This window comes from Mesoplodon bidens (assembly GCF_964165515.1).
Source record: "Mesoplodon bidens genome assembly, chromosome: 13".
In the NCBI taxonomy this organism is placed as follows: Eukaryota; Metazoa; Chordata; class Mammalia; order Artiodactyla; family Ziphiidae; genus Mesoplodon; species Mesoplodon bidens.
The window spans coordinates 61,280,687-61,297,030 of record NC_138169.1 but is presented as its reverse complement, the minus strand read 5'-3'; the positions used below and the strand labels follow the sequence as shown (position 1 = coordinate 61,297,030).

The window sequence follows — 16,344 nt, the reverse complement described above, 5'->3', positions numbered from 1 at the left end:
TAATAAATTATTTAAAATGAAAAAGACTTGTTATGGATCACATTACTGATAATTTGTCAGCAGAGAATTGAATGCCCATGCAGGGGAAGGAAGCCTCCCCCAAGAAGCCTGGTTGACACTCTTCCACCCAGAATGAAGCACTCTTGCTCTGTACTCACATCACACTTTCTCATTTCTTCCCACAGTCAGCATCAGTTGAAGGAGGGAGCACATATCAAAGACTGCTCAGGGTGCACAGGGACCTATATCCAGGGCACTTGCATGCTGATGCACCAGCACTACTGGTTTCCAAGACATCAAAGGAGTTGCTTGTCTGTGGAGTAAAGCCTGTCATGCCCTCTGGAAGTCCTCTGTGGGAGCTGGAGAGCACGCACAACTCAAAAAATTAACACAGAAAGATTCTAAAAAAGAAATGGAGACGAACGATGAGAAATTCATGGCCACATACAGTTGCAGGAAAATAGGCATGAAAGTGTCAGGCCTAACAACTGCAGTGGCTTGCTGTATACAGGAAGATAACAATACGAATGCCATGATCCTCCCCAGGCCAGGTGTGAGGAGAGAAGCTGCTAAGGACAGGTCACAGCAAAACCCAAACTGGGTAGGAACCGAAGAGCCGAGGACAGCGCGGCCTGTCACATGTTGCCTGGCTTGGGACATTCAGAAACCTGGTCTTTCTTTCTCTCATCTGCCAAATAGACAGTTACAAACCTGGATCAAGCCTAGAGTTTACTAGACTAATATTGTGAAGCAAAAGAAACTATGACAAAGTTTCTTGAGTGGGCACGCCATGGTTCTCAAGAGTCTTCAGAGCATCGCTCCAGAGCAGGGAAGAAGCAGGATGAAGGATCCTAAGGAAAGAGTGGAGTGAGGGAGGGGTGAGGAAGCTCACAGACCCCACACCTTTGAGCACCAGCTCCACCTGGCTGCACCCAAGGGCACTCCCAGTTCTTCCAGTCTCTGGATTTGACAACTCAGCCTCCTCTCTTGCACAGCATAAATGCTGCAGCAGATGTGTGCTAAACAAGACCAAACTGAGGGGAAGCAAGGGCATTTTAAAAAATGAAGGGGCATGGGCTTCCCTGGTGGCGCAGTGGTTGAGAGTCCGCCTGCCGATGCAGGGGACACGGGTTCGTGCCCTGGTCTGGGAAGATCCCACATGCCGTGGAGCGGCTGGGCCCGTGAGCCGTGACCGCTGAGCCCGCGCGTCCGGAGCCTGTGCTCCGCAACGGGAGAGGCCACAACAGTGAGAGGCCCGTGTACTGCAAAAAAAAAAAAAAAAAAAAAAGAAGGGGCAGCGGGGAAAAAAGAAAAGAATGAAAATTTGACTACAGAGTGTTTATAAAAAGCTGATATGTAATTCAGTGTTTGTGGAAACTTTTCTTCTTTGTTTGGTGGCAGAAACCAAATTGGAGACATGTAAAGTACGTAAATATCATTTAAAATCTAAAGAACTTAAATTGTAAGATTAAGTGAAATGATGTCTGAGAATGTGCTCCAAAAAGTGCAGGGTACTGTCCCAATGGAAGGGGTTGCTGTCCAGGGCCAAATTCTTCATATGTTTATTTGATGGATCAGAGGCCACAAGAGCTCCGCTGGCCACCAGAGCAGACTGTGAGAGGCAATAGCTGAATTCCAAAAAGGCTCCAGGACCAGAATGCCTCCTTCACATCTACTATAGAACCAGAATTTACATTCCTAGAGATTCATACTCTTGGCGTTTTTGCCCTCGGGCCTTCTTTCAAAAATGCAGATACCTCCGGGAAGGCTGACACTTCTAACTGATTCATTCTAATAAGGTGCGGAGGACAGGTCGTCAAGTAGACATCTAGCTCGTCTGGAAGTCACAGCTCTGTTCTGGCCTGTGTGAACTTGGCAAATAAACCACTTGACCTTTCAGTGCCTCAGTACCTCCTTATGGGAAAGGGACATTGGGCAGGCAGATAAGATGGACCTCTAAACCCTGAAATGAGATTACCTGATATATCAGAGGTAGGGTTGCAGATAAAAGACAGGGCAACCGGTCCAATTTGAATTTCAGATACATAATAAATACGTGCTTAGTGTATGTTCCATGTATACTTAAACTAAAAAAAAGAAAAAAACAATGTGTGGGAGTCCTATATTTTTATTTGCTAAATCTGGCAACCTTAATCAGATGGGCTTTTCTCTCCAGAGGGAAGATTCTAGGGGGAGCATGGGCAGCAAATGGAAAAGGCAGGGAGTGAGGAGAAATGGGAGTAGGAAGGCAGTTCCAAGCATAATGCTGCCTCCTTCACAATTCTTTGAGGGCTGACCTAGTGCAATGACATTCATAAAATGCACCTCACTCAAGGGCTTCAGCAAGATGCACAGGCTGCCAGAGCCCTCCTTGGAAAGGAAGTGGGCTCCAGGGAGAGCTGTCCTAAGCAGTAAGCGGCCACTTCATGCCTGTAATCTGACTCTCCACTGCTCTTCCCAACTTCCCTTACCTCCCTCCCTGGTAATACTCTTCGAAGGCTCCCTCCCGCTGCTCTGTGAAATCCAAGCTCCCTAGAAGCTCCCAGAAGGCCCATTTGGTCTGCTATACCCTCCCCCCCCAACCCCCAACCCCAGCCTGGTCTCTTGCCCTTCCCACCTCGAACCTCATAAGCTAGCTTTCCTCCCCCACCTGCCTAGAAGATGGTTTCTCTTTCTGAATGCCCTTTCCAGAGAATGGCCCTGGCTCCTCCCTCTCTCCTTTTGATTTAGCTCATCTCCCTTCCCGTCTCCACTGTGTCCCAGGTGGGCCTCTCTTGAGCAGGGTATCACCCTGTCTTCGAGTTCATGCATTCACACTGTTGGTCACTTCCTACTCCTTGAGAGCAAGTATGCATTTCCGTCTTAACTTCGTCTCCTGCCACAGTGCCTGTCATTTGATGAGTACAGTAATTATTTGATTGATTAATTATTACATTTGCTGGTCCCTGTTGATTAAGGACATTTGTTAATGAATTGATTAGCCCCTTTCTCCCCAGCGCTGTGCCTCTTCTATAACTCCTGGGGGGGTCACAAATCATCTCTGGAATTAGCCATTTTCTACCCATCCCCATATACCCCTCCTGCACTCTGCAGAGCACTGAGCAAGCCCTCCTTTGAACGCACAACTCTGAGTTGGCCTTTTATAACCTATACTCTTGGTAGAGTTTGCATTTCCAGCAATTAACCATATACTTCCTTGTGCCACTCCTTGAATTATGTTCTGTATTGTCATTCCCATTAACAGTTGTATCCCATTAGAGCTTCTTTTGGCAAGGACTAGTATCATGTTCTTGGTGAGGAATGAAGCCAGGAAGTGAGGCCCCAGCCCTTTGGGAGCTTATACTTAAGGTAAAATGGAAGGTAACCCACATATCAGCTGAGCCATCCTTGGAGATCTATATATAGATTTGGATTTAATGTGGATTTATACACATTACCTCATGTTAAATGAGAGGTCTGACGCCTGCCCCAACTTCCTGCAAATTCCTGGAATCCAATCCTGCATTCTTATTTTTTACTTTCTATTCTCATAAAAATCACGATCTTCCCCCTTCCACAGCCCTGCCTTTCAGCTTTCTATTCAGGTCTCACCTACAGCAAAATTTTCATTCTTTTTCTTAATGAAGAACAATTAGTTTCCTTTCATGCCAAGCCTTGGAGGCCTCACCTTTCATATGCAAACCAGGTATTTGTTAAACAAAAAACCCACTCACTCCCCTAGAGGAAGAATGAGAGGCAAATCTTTTAATTTGAAAGATCCTTTACCTTCTCTCCTTTCTAACTAAAGTAACTATTACAGGGAGTAATAGTTATATGCCAGGGGAGCTTGGAGTAAAAAGAGACCATTTTTGACCCAGGAAATGTAGCATTGGTAGGCTGTGTTCTCCAGATTGAGTGTGACTAACCCATCTAGGCATGTCTGCCTTGTGAGTAGGAACGTGGGGCTCACTTCTTGGCCTCCCCTCTCGGAAGCTGCCCTCTGACCGGAAGACTGCTGCCTGGGCTCTGAACACACAGCCCTATTTCCCTGTCACTCCCCAACCAGTTCCAAGGCCCACGTGGTACAAACGTGGGCTCTGGAACCCATGGCTGTTCCTCCCAGTCTTCCAGACTCTGTCTAACACCCTCATCACCCTCCTAGGGACTCTTATTCTCCCAGCCCCCTGGCCGCAGCAAACTGCCAAGCTCCCATTTCTTGGAACACTGGAGGAAACCAACCTCTGCTAGGCCCTCAGCAGTTTTCCTTTCTCCAGAAAAGTGTTTCTATCCTAAACTCAATGGCTGGGTTAACTTCAAATACTCTAGAAGCAAAGATTCTCAAACTGGAGCACATATCAGAAACATCTGGAGAGCTAAGCCCCAAGTTCTGAGGGGAAATCTGGGATTTTATATTTCTAACAAGCTCCTCAGTGATGAGGATGCCTGAGTACTGGCTTCAAACTTTGGCTTCCATGTGTCCACCTGGGCGCTTTTAGACACACTGCCCAGCATTGTGGGCCCCTGACTTCAGCAGATACTCCCCATCCGCCGCACTGTCCCCAGGAACACACAATCAGGCTTTGAACTCAAAAAGCAAGACTGTGCCCTAAGGGGTGGCCCTGGCCTACAGCAGCTGTTTGTCCAACGTGATTAAACCCCAATTATGACGTGCTTCAGAGGCCAGAGAACTGGGAGAGCTGGGATCTGGCTTGCAGAACAGCATGCATTTTGTGTAACCAGCGTAAACAGAGTTGGGTAGGCGGTGGGGGCAGACAGCTGTTTCCCATTCAGGGACCAGCAGGGCCCAGGGAGTGGGAAGCCAAGCACATCACTGCGCTGCCAGGCCCCTGCAATCAGAAGCCCAAGGGCACATCAGCCATTCCACAGAGGGGCAGGGCAAGGGGAATGAGGCCATGGAGGGGGGGGGCAGAGGACACTGAGTACATAGGCTACACCCAGCAAAATGTCCTGATGCTTTAAGGAGGGGGTAACTATTGATATGAAGTTTTGTCATGACTAATTTGCATCCTGGGATTCTGAGGAAACTCAGCCTTACCAGAGAAAGGGCTGGAAGGGGTGCCTCTGATGGGGGTGTTTCTCTGATGAGGTGTTTCTAAGAAAGTGATCAGAAAACCAGGGCCATTAGAATCCCCTTGGCACTCACAGAATGTGCAGATTCCCAGGCCCCATCAGGTCTACAGAGTCAGAACCTCTGGGGGTAACCCCAGGCCCAGCCTGGGAATCTGCATGCTACAAAATCTCCCCAACTGATTGTTATGTTCACTGATGCTTGACCAGAGCAAGAGTGGGTTGGGTTTCACAGGCAGGAAGCTGAGGTCCTTTTCAGTGCCTTTTCTTCAAATCTATAAATGGTGTCTAGCCTCTTCTGACAGGTCTGGCAATCAAGGACCCCATGGACCATAAGGGATGACTCTCTTCTGTACAATGTACCCCAAAGACCACGTGTTCTCCAGCGCCAAGGGAAGCACTTGGCTTCTCATTCTTGGCATTTTCTATATCAATCTATTTAGTAATCAACAATTATTTATTGAATACCAATTTTGTGCTTATCACTCCACCAGGCAAATACAAAGAAGGAAAGGAAGCACAGTGAGATAAATACAACTCAGGCACGACGGACACACTAAGGCAAAAAGCACAGAGAGTGAGTGAATTGGACAGAGGGAGTGTTATTTTAAACTCTGTTACAATCAGTGTCATAGTCACCTACCTGTTATTAGTTTAGTTCAGAAAATCGATATGCCTCCCATAATCCAAAAGCAATGATAGCAATAACCTCTATTTATGGGATATTTACGTAGTGCCAGGTGTGGTACAAATGTGTTTCCCTTATATTACCTCACTTACTCCTCTCCAAAACCTGATGAGGCCGGTACAGCTATTTTTCAATTATAAATGAGGTTTCTGAGCACTGTGGTTATTAAATACATGCCCAAGTTTACACAGCTAGTAAGAGCTGGAGTTAGAAAGTAGGCTTAGTTGTGCCTCATTCCAATAACCTGTGTCAGTCTTGTGGTGTGACAATCATGAATAATCTAGGTGTAATGTAGTAAAATGTCAGAAATGGGAAAGATAATTAAAAGGCATAATGGCACCCCAAAGGAAGAAAAGGGCAAAGAAGTGTGTAGAAGTTAGGAGTAAACTTCATGGAAGAAATGGACCTTTGAAAGGGAGATTCGGAAACTCCCTGAACTAACAGGTACCCTTTGGCCACACGTCTTTCTATATATAGAACAGAGGCTGAAAAGCCCTGGGGATCCCTGACAGAAAGGTTAAGTCTAAGATGATCCATGAAAACAAGTCAAACTGAGCTTGCTCTTCACTCCATACTATTCTGCGTCAGTTGAGACCAGGATAAGAACAGTTCATCACTGGCAATGTTCACAAACAGGCCTCTGCTAGATTCACAAAATGTACAACTGGGCTTGTGCTTCATTTTTTAAAGGAGGATTGGGAATAAAAACAAAAAAGAAAAGACAACTCTATACAAGGCCTTACCGAATAAGCACTCTGGAAAGTCACTGAGCAGAAAATTGAACTTAAGTTTCTCCAAACGAGACATATTCCCCATCCTCCCAATGCTTTGTTGGAATGATCCACTCCCTCTATAAGGAAGTCATGAAACCAAGGAAACACTTCAAACTAGAGAAAACACTATGTACTCTTTTGTGAATCCAGACTTTTGGAATCAATTCAAATGCTCAATGTATAGAGTTTCTTCACCCCACATACACACCCCCCACAATAGTGCACAGTACTTTCAATCTCCTTGCAACAGTATGTTTTAAAACATCTGTGTTTTTCCTGTATTCGCTGTTTACAGAGGATGAGAATAAAACTGTATTCTGGCCAGGGAAGCACAGCAGTATCCCCAGTCACTGAGTTCTGAAGGCTGCCCCACCCAACTTCCATCTTATCAAGTCCCAAAAGTTTCCAACACACAAGATAAGCAGAAATGCCCTTTGTATAGGCAAAAAGGAGGTGGGAAACTTGTCGTTGTGATTGGAGAAGCTCCATATATCTCTAAACCTCCTCTTCCCTTAGTCTGAAATTCTGCCCTTAGAGATGCCTCTAAGGATTTTATATTAAGAATCATCTGGAAAGAGCCTTTGAGATCACCTAGGTCAGTCCCCAAATTTTATGGTTGGGTAAACTGTAGCTATGTAAGGTGACCGCCTTGCAAAAGGATTCAGGTTTTCAACTGAAGCAGCCTTTCTCAATGTTAATTCGTTTCGTATAACGTTGACCCCTTCTGACCCTGGGTCCAAATAAGTGTCCCATGTTCAAATCACCTTGGGAAAGGCTGCACATAGTATATCACCTCCCTTCTTTCTTTTGTAGATTCACAACACAGATTACTGGATTAAAGATTCCAAGAAGTTCTACTATCAAGAACCAACTATTATTTTTTTTCCCAAACAGTTTAGCTACTTAAAATTTTTACAATATGATTTCTACTAACATGCAGAGGAATGAGTGTCCTTGTATAAGCCATTTGGAAAATACTGCATGATATCATAGTGTGTTCTCTCCTCTACCAGGAAAACAATTAAAGGCAGTATTTTATACTAATTCACATTCAGTTACTTAGGACTTATCAAGTCTCAATTTCCCCTTGGCAAGAAGAGTTAAGCAGTGGTAAGGAATCTGGATACAAAGAATAAGGATCTGAGACATGCTAAACAAACTTTGACAGCAATTTGGCATTGGTCATGGCCAAATTTTAAAGGTGGGACTGTGCCCGGCCAAAGGGATTAAATTCAAAGACCAAAGCAACTGACTACTTTGCTCCTCTGTTGTAGAAATCTTCCCTGGTTTCATTTTTAGAACTCTTTTTGCTCCAGGACTACTACTTCCTACTACAAGGCTACTTTCTCACATTTTTGGTATTCTCTAAGCATAATCATGGTGGCAGACATGCCGTGGGTGCCCAATGATGACTTGAGATTTATAAAAATGGCATATTGTCAAAACAGAAACCTGATCATGGTTATTCTTCTTCTGGCAGAATGGAAATTGGAATGTGACTAGGATTTTACTTTACTAATTCTTATTTCTCCTAAGCCATTAAAAAAAGTTCAAGTATTTTCAGTTGTTCAATTGACTTAATATGTTTAAATAAATTCAGTTTAGATCCATTTTATCAGCAGAATTCAGTCTGATCAATAGAATTATACGTGACCAAAAAGGAAAAAAAATCATTAACAGGCACCCATGTAATAGAGTGTATCAGTAACATTTATAAGATGTGCTGCACTTGCAAGCATGAGAAATGAGAAGGTGCATTGGCAACCAAGTTTGTAACATCTTAAAGTCTAAGCCAGCTTCAAAAATCCCAAGTGGATCTAAACAGGCCTTGCAGTGGGAACCATTTGTCTCCACTCCCTAAGTTTCTACTCTGTCGTTAGATGGAGATTCAATCTTCTGGGAAAGAAAAAGAAAGTTGGGAAAGAAACTTCCACTATTGTTCATTCTTTTCCACTTACCTGGTAGATGTAACTGGAAAAAGGGTTTGTCTTAGTCTACTCCAGCTGCCATACAAGATACCATATACTGGGTGGCTTAAAGCTTAAACAACAGACATTCATTTTCTCCCAGTTCTGGAGGCTCAAAAGTCCACAATCAAGGTTTCTACAGGGTGTGGTTTCTTGTGAAAGTTCCCTTCCTGGCTGGCAGATGACCACCTTCTCACTGGACCTCACATGGTAGAGAGAGAGCAAATCAGGTCTCTGGTGTCTCTTCTTGTAAGGACACTAATCCTAGAGGCTCAGGACTTCATCCTTAAGATCTCATTTAACTTTACTTCCTTACTCCAAATATAGTTAAATCAGAAGATAGGGCTTAAATATATGAATTTTGTGACACAATTCAATTCACAGCAGGTCTGAAGATGTGAAGCCCAAGTCAGTGGAGGATCCCTCTCTTTCTCACTCTCCCTTCTCCTCCTTCCATCTACCCCCTTTCAGTCTGACTCTTCATATTATACAAAATAGGAAAAACAGGCAAAGCTCAAGAAATAATTTTCAAAATGACTGAAAACAAATCAGAATGGATCAAAAATACCTCATGTCCTCAGCTGCCCCTGAAATCACCATATTCAAAGAGACACCCAGTTCAGTGGTATCTGAACTTTCACCCACTACATTGATGATGACTTATGGTTCAGGAAACATTGCCAGATTTGACAAGTTAGAACTTGTAGCAGCTCACAGACATCGGGTCCCATTGTTTCCACTGCCTTGTGACAAGGTCACGGGTAACCTACTCCACCACATTTCAGTATAACGGAACTTCCTAACTGTAGATCCCTGGGGCTCTGTTGGAAAAAGTCAGCTATATAAGTTAGAAACCACTGGGATGGTCTCTCTTTTTTTTTTTTTTAAACCAGTGACATAGAGACAGAAAAAAAAAAAGGATATTTCAAAACATATTTTCAACAATGGCAATATTTAGTGCATAGCCTCTTTAGAAGAAGACTTTGAAATGTGACTCCACTTACTTGGAAGTATAATAAGACCCAGTGTGTGTTTTGAAAAGTTAGTCTTTTACTCTTCCATGCTTTGGATGAAAACATGCCCATCTTCTTCATTTGAAGCCATTAATATAAGGTCCCAAGGGTCGAATTTGGATTGTTTTATTAAATTTTCACTGTTCTTCCCTCTCTCCATTTCCTACCTGCTGAACTGGAGAGAAAGTGTGTACACCCATGGAGGAGCCAGTTGGAAGCCTAGGGGATAAATAAATATGACACACAGAGTATATAATGCTCAACTCAAGGAGCTGTCATTCACTTAAGATTTATTACATTGTAACTACTACATTTGGTTTCCCCATGGTCTCTATAAATTGTGCAGTTACTTTTTGTGGCATGACCCTACTCACCCAAGAAGAGAAAGGTTTGCTAAGTCTTGCTGAAAATGCTGACCATCTAGAGTTTCACTGGCCAGGCTACGGGCCCAATATACCTGTTATATCCCTAGGCTCTCACATAGGGCTGGGCCACAAGGGGCCTTTAATGAATACCCACTGGATGGCTGAGATATACATGTTGCAACAACAACCAAAAAATGAGTAAATGAGCTATCATGGGCTCTTTGGCTGCTTGATGCTCACCAACTATTCTATCTCGAAGTCTGGTCTGATCAGTCTGGAAGCAGCGAGCAACATACTTCCTATTAGGGAATTCCATTGCAAAGATAATAAATAGGAAAATACAAGTACATTTCTATTGACCTTTCTATGGGCAGTTCCAGTCCAGTGATGTAGTTAGAATCTAGTTGTCCCACCATCATCACAAGGTCTTACTTTGTTTTTCTCATTTTGGAAACTATACTGAGGGTTCTTTAATTTAAAAGTCCTTGCACAGACTCCAGAAGAGCTTTTCATAAGTTTCTTCTCTTTAAAAGGAAAAAGACATTTGTCACCAAACACAACATGCCATCACCAATGGTGAGCCCATGCTCTCATCACCACTCTGCCTGCATCGTGAACTATGGCTCACCAGCAAGCACCTCTGGGGCCAATGAAGTGAAGGAGAGTTGCTCCCCCAAAGCATTCTCAGCCTGCACTGGATACAAAAAGTAAGCTCAAGAAATTGTAGTTTCTTTCCTTGGCCCCTTAGTGGGCCCCAAAGCAGCTATTAGGGAGCATTGGTGCTCCTGGATTTTGTGCTAAACAAACCAATATTTGAACCACAGAAAGGCCGAGCTGGGGCTGGGCTGATCTGCAGGGGCCTCCTTTGTCTGGGGGTTGGAATCATTCCCTGGTTTCTTTTCACTACTCTTCCCCACCCCCAGCTCCTTCCCCTCTCCCAATTCATTCTTTAAGAATTTATCCTGCTGCTTCTTTAACTCAGCATGTGTCTGGGCAGATGTCCAAGAACGCTCCCTTCAACAACGACAACAACAGGAACAGGAAAAAAACCCTCTACTTCAATTCAGTCCTCCCTGCTCTGGCTGGCTCGCCCTCTCCTCCTGGCTTTTCACAGCTCATGATTGATAATGTCGTCCTCTCTCTCACCCTGGGACTCCACATGCCTTTCTATTGGACAACACAGCCTCTGTGAGGCGACCTGGGAGCCAGCCACTAGGCCCTGGGACCCCCTTGGGGTCCTTTGAGAAAGGAAAAAAGAAAGGCCAAAAAGGGCCCTGGATGGGGGCAGGCCCAACAGGTACAAAGTAACCGGAGAGCCGAATGGGGTGAGCCTTTGTGCGAGGGCCAGGGCCCAGCAGCAGGAAGAGGATGGGGAGGGGAGTGAGGGGGTCTTTCTGTACCTCCTCGCCAAACATTTTTTGCCTTAGTAAGAAAGGCAATGACATCGATACTCCAAAGGGCCAAGTATATTTTGAAACAGTGAAAATGATGCCACCACAACTCTCCTTTTGAACTCTATGCCTTCCCTTGAAATTCCTTGAGAGAAGACATCACATTTTCAATTGCATTCTGTTACAAAAAGATTCAACTAACATTTATTGAGCTCCTACTAAATCTCAGATACTGTGCTACTTGTTTGCTCATTCACAATGCCACTTAGTCCTTGGAACAATAAGGTAGTAGATATTCCTTACTACCAGGTGGGGAAACCGAGGCCCAGAGCAATGAATTCCCTTGTCCTGGATCACACAGCAAATATGCAGCAATGCTGTGGTCTAAGACTCATATACCCATACTTTTTACGCTTTACTCTACCCTTCAGTAAACTTTGAGAAATCAAAGAAAAATTGAATGAGGCGCCAAGGAAGGGGCATTATTATTATTTGCACCATCCAGTAAATCTGTATCAAGAAATTTGCATCACCCAGGAAATTAGTTTTTTTCCCTTCTCCTCATGACTGTCTTGGAATAAATGGGTCAGATGAGGGCTGCCCCAAAGTTGATGAACCATATTATCTGATTCTACCTTGGAAATGTTTTCTTGAATTTCCAATTCAGTCATATATCCTGTACATTTCAAGAGGGTCAGTTTGAAAGCCATCTGCTTGATTAGGGTTTCTGTCATTTCTAAAACTGCACTTGAAAATATTTTCTACTATATAAGGGACAACTCTTGTTTAAAGATAATTTCAGAAATATTCTGTGGGTAAATCTGTGCCTTCTGTTAATGACAATGATTATACAAAAGTTTCCTTTTTTCTTGTAACTTCTAGCAAACTTAGAGCTCAAGTTAGTCCCCAGTGTAGATAAACAGAGCCTTAAAGGAGCCAGGTAGCTCCCACTCCTTTTAGGTGTTTCTGCTTTGCTTTTCCCATAATTGTTGAATTTTGTGTTATGCATATAAACCTCTGAAATTCCTTTGGAAAGAGATAAGATATAACTCCCTGATAAGTAAACAACCAGTATATGCGTCTATCCCAAGCTGTCACCATAATCTAAGACACCTTATTTTAATGTCCACACCTAGGACAGAGCAGAGTAAGACAGAGCAAGTTCCAGAATAGAAGTGAAAAAATCAACTCTGTCTGACTTGGTGAGCAACGTGCTTGCAGAGTCTCTACCCCTCTCTCCTAGGAGAGGAGCTGGGAAGCAGCTGACCCGAGTAAGTGAAGGAGAGGAACAGTCTTTGTGGAGGACAGTGCAGTCTCCATGGCTCCACCAAGACCAAGACTCTTTTGGCTCCTTTATCTCCCTATGCTGGGGCCTGGGGCCTCACCTACTTTTAGAGTTTTCTACCCCCTTTCTTCATCTGCTTCCCTAGACACTCCCTTCCCTTACTGCTGCTCCCTCTTCTTTCTTCCTCCTGCTTCTTCTCTCCCCCTCCCCTTCTTTTTCCCAACTGCCTCAAAAGGACAATACCTTGGGAAAGGAAAAAGGAGGAGGAAGAGACAGCCAAAAGTTATAATTTCTCATTTAGAAAAATAGTTTGCTAGTGTTAAATATTTAATGCATCCTTCAGAAAAAAGGTAAGGACAAATCCATCAAAATATTATGTTAGACTCTCAGAAATAGAGAAGAGCAGTCAAGAAATCCACCAACAAATACCTGTGGAGCACCTACTCTATTGGAGGTCCTGGGCTGGTGGGGCAATAGTATTAAAACTAGAAACAAATGTTATTGGAGACCCTTACCTTAGGGAGGATAGAAACTAGTAAGACACATGTGCCACAGTAAATAGCCACGTAAGTGAATCATACAAAACTCTACATGTGATGTTACATGCAGCAAATGAGCAGGTGCTGGGGCAGAGTGTTCTAGAGAAGATGTGCACCAGCTTCTCGGAGGCAGGATGCACTGAGAGGTGGGCTCAAGGAGGGAAGGCTTGAGATGAGCTCTGAAGGATGAGTGAACTCTGGAGAGGAGTCAAGAAGCATAAGGGAGCTGCAGCCTTAAGATCCACGGTCTTGCCACCCATCCCCCACCTATCACCTTCCAAGGCACCATAACTGGTCTTAAGATTAAGGCAGGAGTAAAGGGTGGAACCCAGATGGAGTTTGGAGTGAGAATGAGTAATGCCTCCTATCGGGACCCTGGGGAGTCATCTTCTCAGCCATCTGGGATTACTGCCATGTTTGTTATTAAGCCAAAGTGCTTATACACTAGGATTCATCAAGTATTATTTTGTCTCTTAGATTGAACTAACCCCATACCTAAATGGTCTTCACCACATTGCTCACCTCAAGAACTTACAACAACTAAGCGGTTCAATGAAAGGAAAAGTCAAATCACCTATTTGTGAATCAAGAGGATTATTCTCAAAGATCTTTTTGGTTCTCACATTTATGTTATCTTCCCTTCTAATTCTTTGGCATGTTGGCTAATAAGGATTACTCTTGTTTCTCTTTTGCACAAATGCCTTTGGTCTCAAAAGCAAAGAGTCTGTTTTGAAAGTCTGAACTTCCTTGACCTGAGAATGACTCCTCAGGTAGTGCTGTCTTGCTGCTATAGGATCTAGAATGCCTTTCCATCAGTATGTGATACTTAAGTCCCCAATCGACTTGAGTTCTCAGCACAGAGTAAATTTTTTCAGTACCAAACGATAGAGCTAGGAATAAAAATAAATAAATGCCATCTATATCTTGCTGAATAAAAGGTGTGTTCTGGCTTCCCTGGTGGCGCAGTGGTTGAGAGTCCGCCTGCCAATGCAGCGGACACAGGTTCGTGCCCCGGTCCGGGAAGATCCCACATGCCGCGGAGCGGCTGGGCCCTTGAGCCATGGCCGCTGAGCCTGTGCGTCTGGAGCCTGTGCTCCACAGCGGGAGAGGCCACAACAGTGAGAGGCCTGCGTACGGCAAAAAAAAACAGAACAAATGTGTGTTCTTCATTTATTTATTTTCTTAAAATATAATTGCTATTGCTAGAAGAGGGAGGGAGAAGCTATCACTGGTTTTGTTTTGTTAGGTATTCTCCCTCAGATGCATGGAAGCATGTATCGTTTTCATTAATATCACCTGCAAGAAATCTATCCCAGGGATATTTCTTTCTTTTTAGCCTATTAAATGCTCTAAGACTTATAGTCTGCCTGATATTTTCTGTAGGCAACAATCTATCTAATGAATAACACATAAGGAGCTAACCAAAGGTAAATTCTCTTTTCTTTCTATACCTAAACTGAAAACAATTGTTGGTGACTTTGAGCCACATGCATACACGTCCCTGAAGTGAGGAAGCACTGGGGACATCTCAATCAGAGACCTAGATTTTCAAAAAGTGGACAAGCCATTGCCATGCATTACGCCCGAAGGCCAGTTTCTAGATGTAGCTACTGTCCGGGCAAGTGGAGGTTCAGTTCTTCAGGCTGATACCTATGACCTCTTCAGAGGGGTCAGCAGGAGAGGGAGGCCAGGTGCAGAGCAGGGGTGGAAACGTGTGTTGCAAAGACAGGACTGCAGTCTAGTGTCCCAACCTTAACACCAAACCCCTTGTCCACAGCAGGTGGTGAATTCTGAAAGGAATTTGGGGATGAATAGCTAAAGAATTTTAAAACCCTTTATTCGCTCACATTTTGATTGGAACTTGTTAGCTACTCAGTGGTTAAATATCAACTGACAATGATTTTAGAAGGCGAATTTAAATTGATGAATATTTAGGTGCAAGATGCTGTTAGATGCTATGAAGATACGCTAGAGGAGAGAGAAGGGGAGACAACATGATTATTACGCTCAGGAAATTCTAATTTCCCAGATGCTACCTGGTCTGCCTGATGATGACGGAGTTGGGATTAGATAGCCTGAGGTTAAGTAACTCTCTTCCCACGCTCCCTAAGGGAAGGATGGGGCTGCTGAGTCAAACGAACGGGCCACAAATGGAGAAAGCAAATTTCCTCCCCAAATCAGTCATGCTCCAACCTGGACTATTCCATTCTGCAAAGCAGAAGTCACTGTTGTACTAATAAATGCAGTGGCTCAGTCAACAAATAGTGATTGAACACTTATGAGAAAATCAAAGGAAAAAAGGAAGAGACAAGGGAGAATTTAATCAGAAGAGAGGGATATCCTTCACCTATCTCTTCTGCCTTTCTGCTCTACACAGAGCCACTTCCTGAAGAAGCTTTGCTGCTACAGATGTGGGGTATGGCTCCCCCAGGCAGGTGTTCCTAGTTATGGACAGCACACAAGTCCCCAAATACACCAAGGGGATCCATGCCCTGGCTAACCTGCTCTGATTCTGTAGAGACTGAACACTGACCTCTGCTTCACCACTTCCACCCACGGTTCTCCTCTGCCTACTGGAGTGAGAGACCGAGTAGTCAGTCTGTTTCAGTACATTCAACAATGCTACAAGCACTATTTAACACTGAGCCATATGTCAGGGACTGGGCGATCCAAAGCCTCTCAGAAACCAGGGAAGAAGAGAGACAGGTGCATAAACAGGAAGCATGAAATGGGGCAAATGCTCTCTTAGAAGGATACCTAAAGGAGCGTGGGACCAGCTACAGGTGAGGGAACAACTCTTCTACTCCGAAAAAAGGGTGACATTTGAGCTTGGAGAGTCTCCGGACAGGCCGATTTTGAAAGATCCCTCGAGGCAGAAGGAGCATTGCACAGGGGCACAGAAGGACAAAGAAAGTTTAAGGAAATTCAGGAGACTTCTGTGACCAAAACACCAGGTGCAATAGAAAGAAAGACGGGTCAGATTGTGAAGAGCTTGGATTCTGCCTCGCAGAGTGTGGATTTTATTCTGTGGGTGGCAGGGAGCTGGTAGAGGCTTGCTTTTAAGCAATGCCTTGCAGAGAAGGAGTTAATGTTCTGATTTTGTACGTGAAAACAATTGTAGCACAAAGAGATTTTGCCTGAGGCCGTTCAGCCAGTGAGGTCTGGAACATAGGTCTCCCTACCCCCAACCCAGATTGCTTTCCACCAACACAGGCTGTTTCCACAGACAATATATCTTTGTAGGAAGCAATATATC

The 16,344-nt window shown here is 44.1% G+C and overlaps 1 protein-coding gene across 3 annotated transcripts in view; it reads right to left on the bottom strand.

The window, feature by feature from the left end:
• SETBP1 (SET binding protein 1) overlaps positions 1 to 16,344 on the bottom strand; it is a 375,817-nt gene that overhangs the window by 219,147 nt on the left and 140,326 nt on the right. For 2 of the 3 annotated variants that reach the window (XM_081251708.1, XM_081251709.1), the window contains exon 3: positions 5,036 to 5,092. The exons of the other annotated variant lie outside the window; for it this stretch is intronic. In XM_081251708.1, the coding sequence (XP_081107834.1) occupies positions 5,036 to 5,092 (57 nt within the window). The remainder of the gene's footprint in view (positions 1 to 5,035; positions 5,093 to 16,344) is intronic. 3 annotated transcript variants of the gene reach the window in all.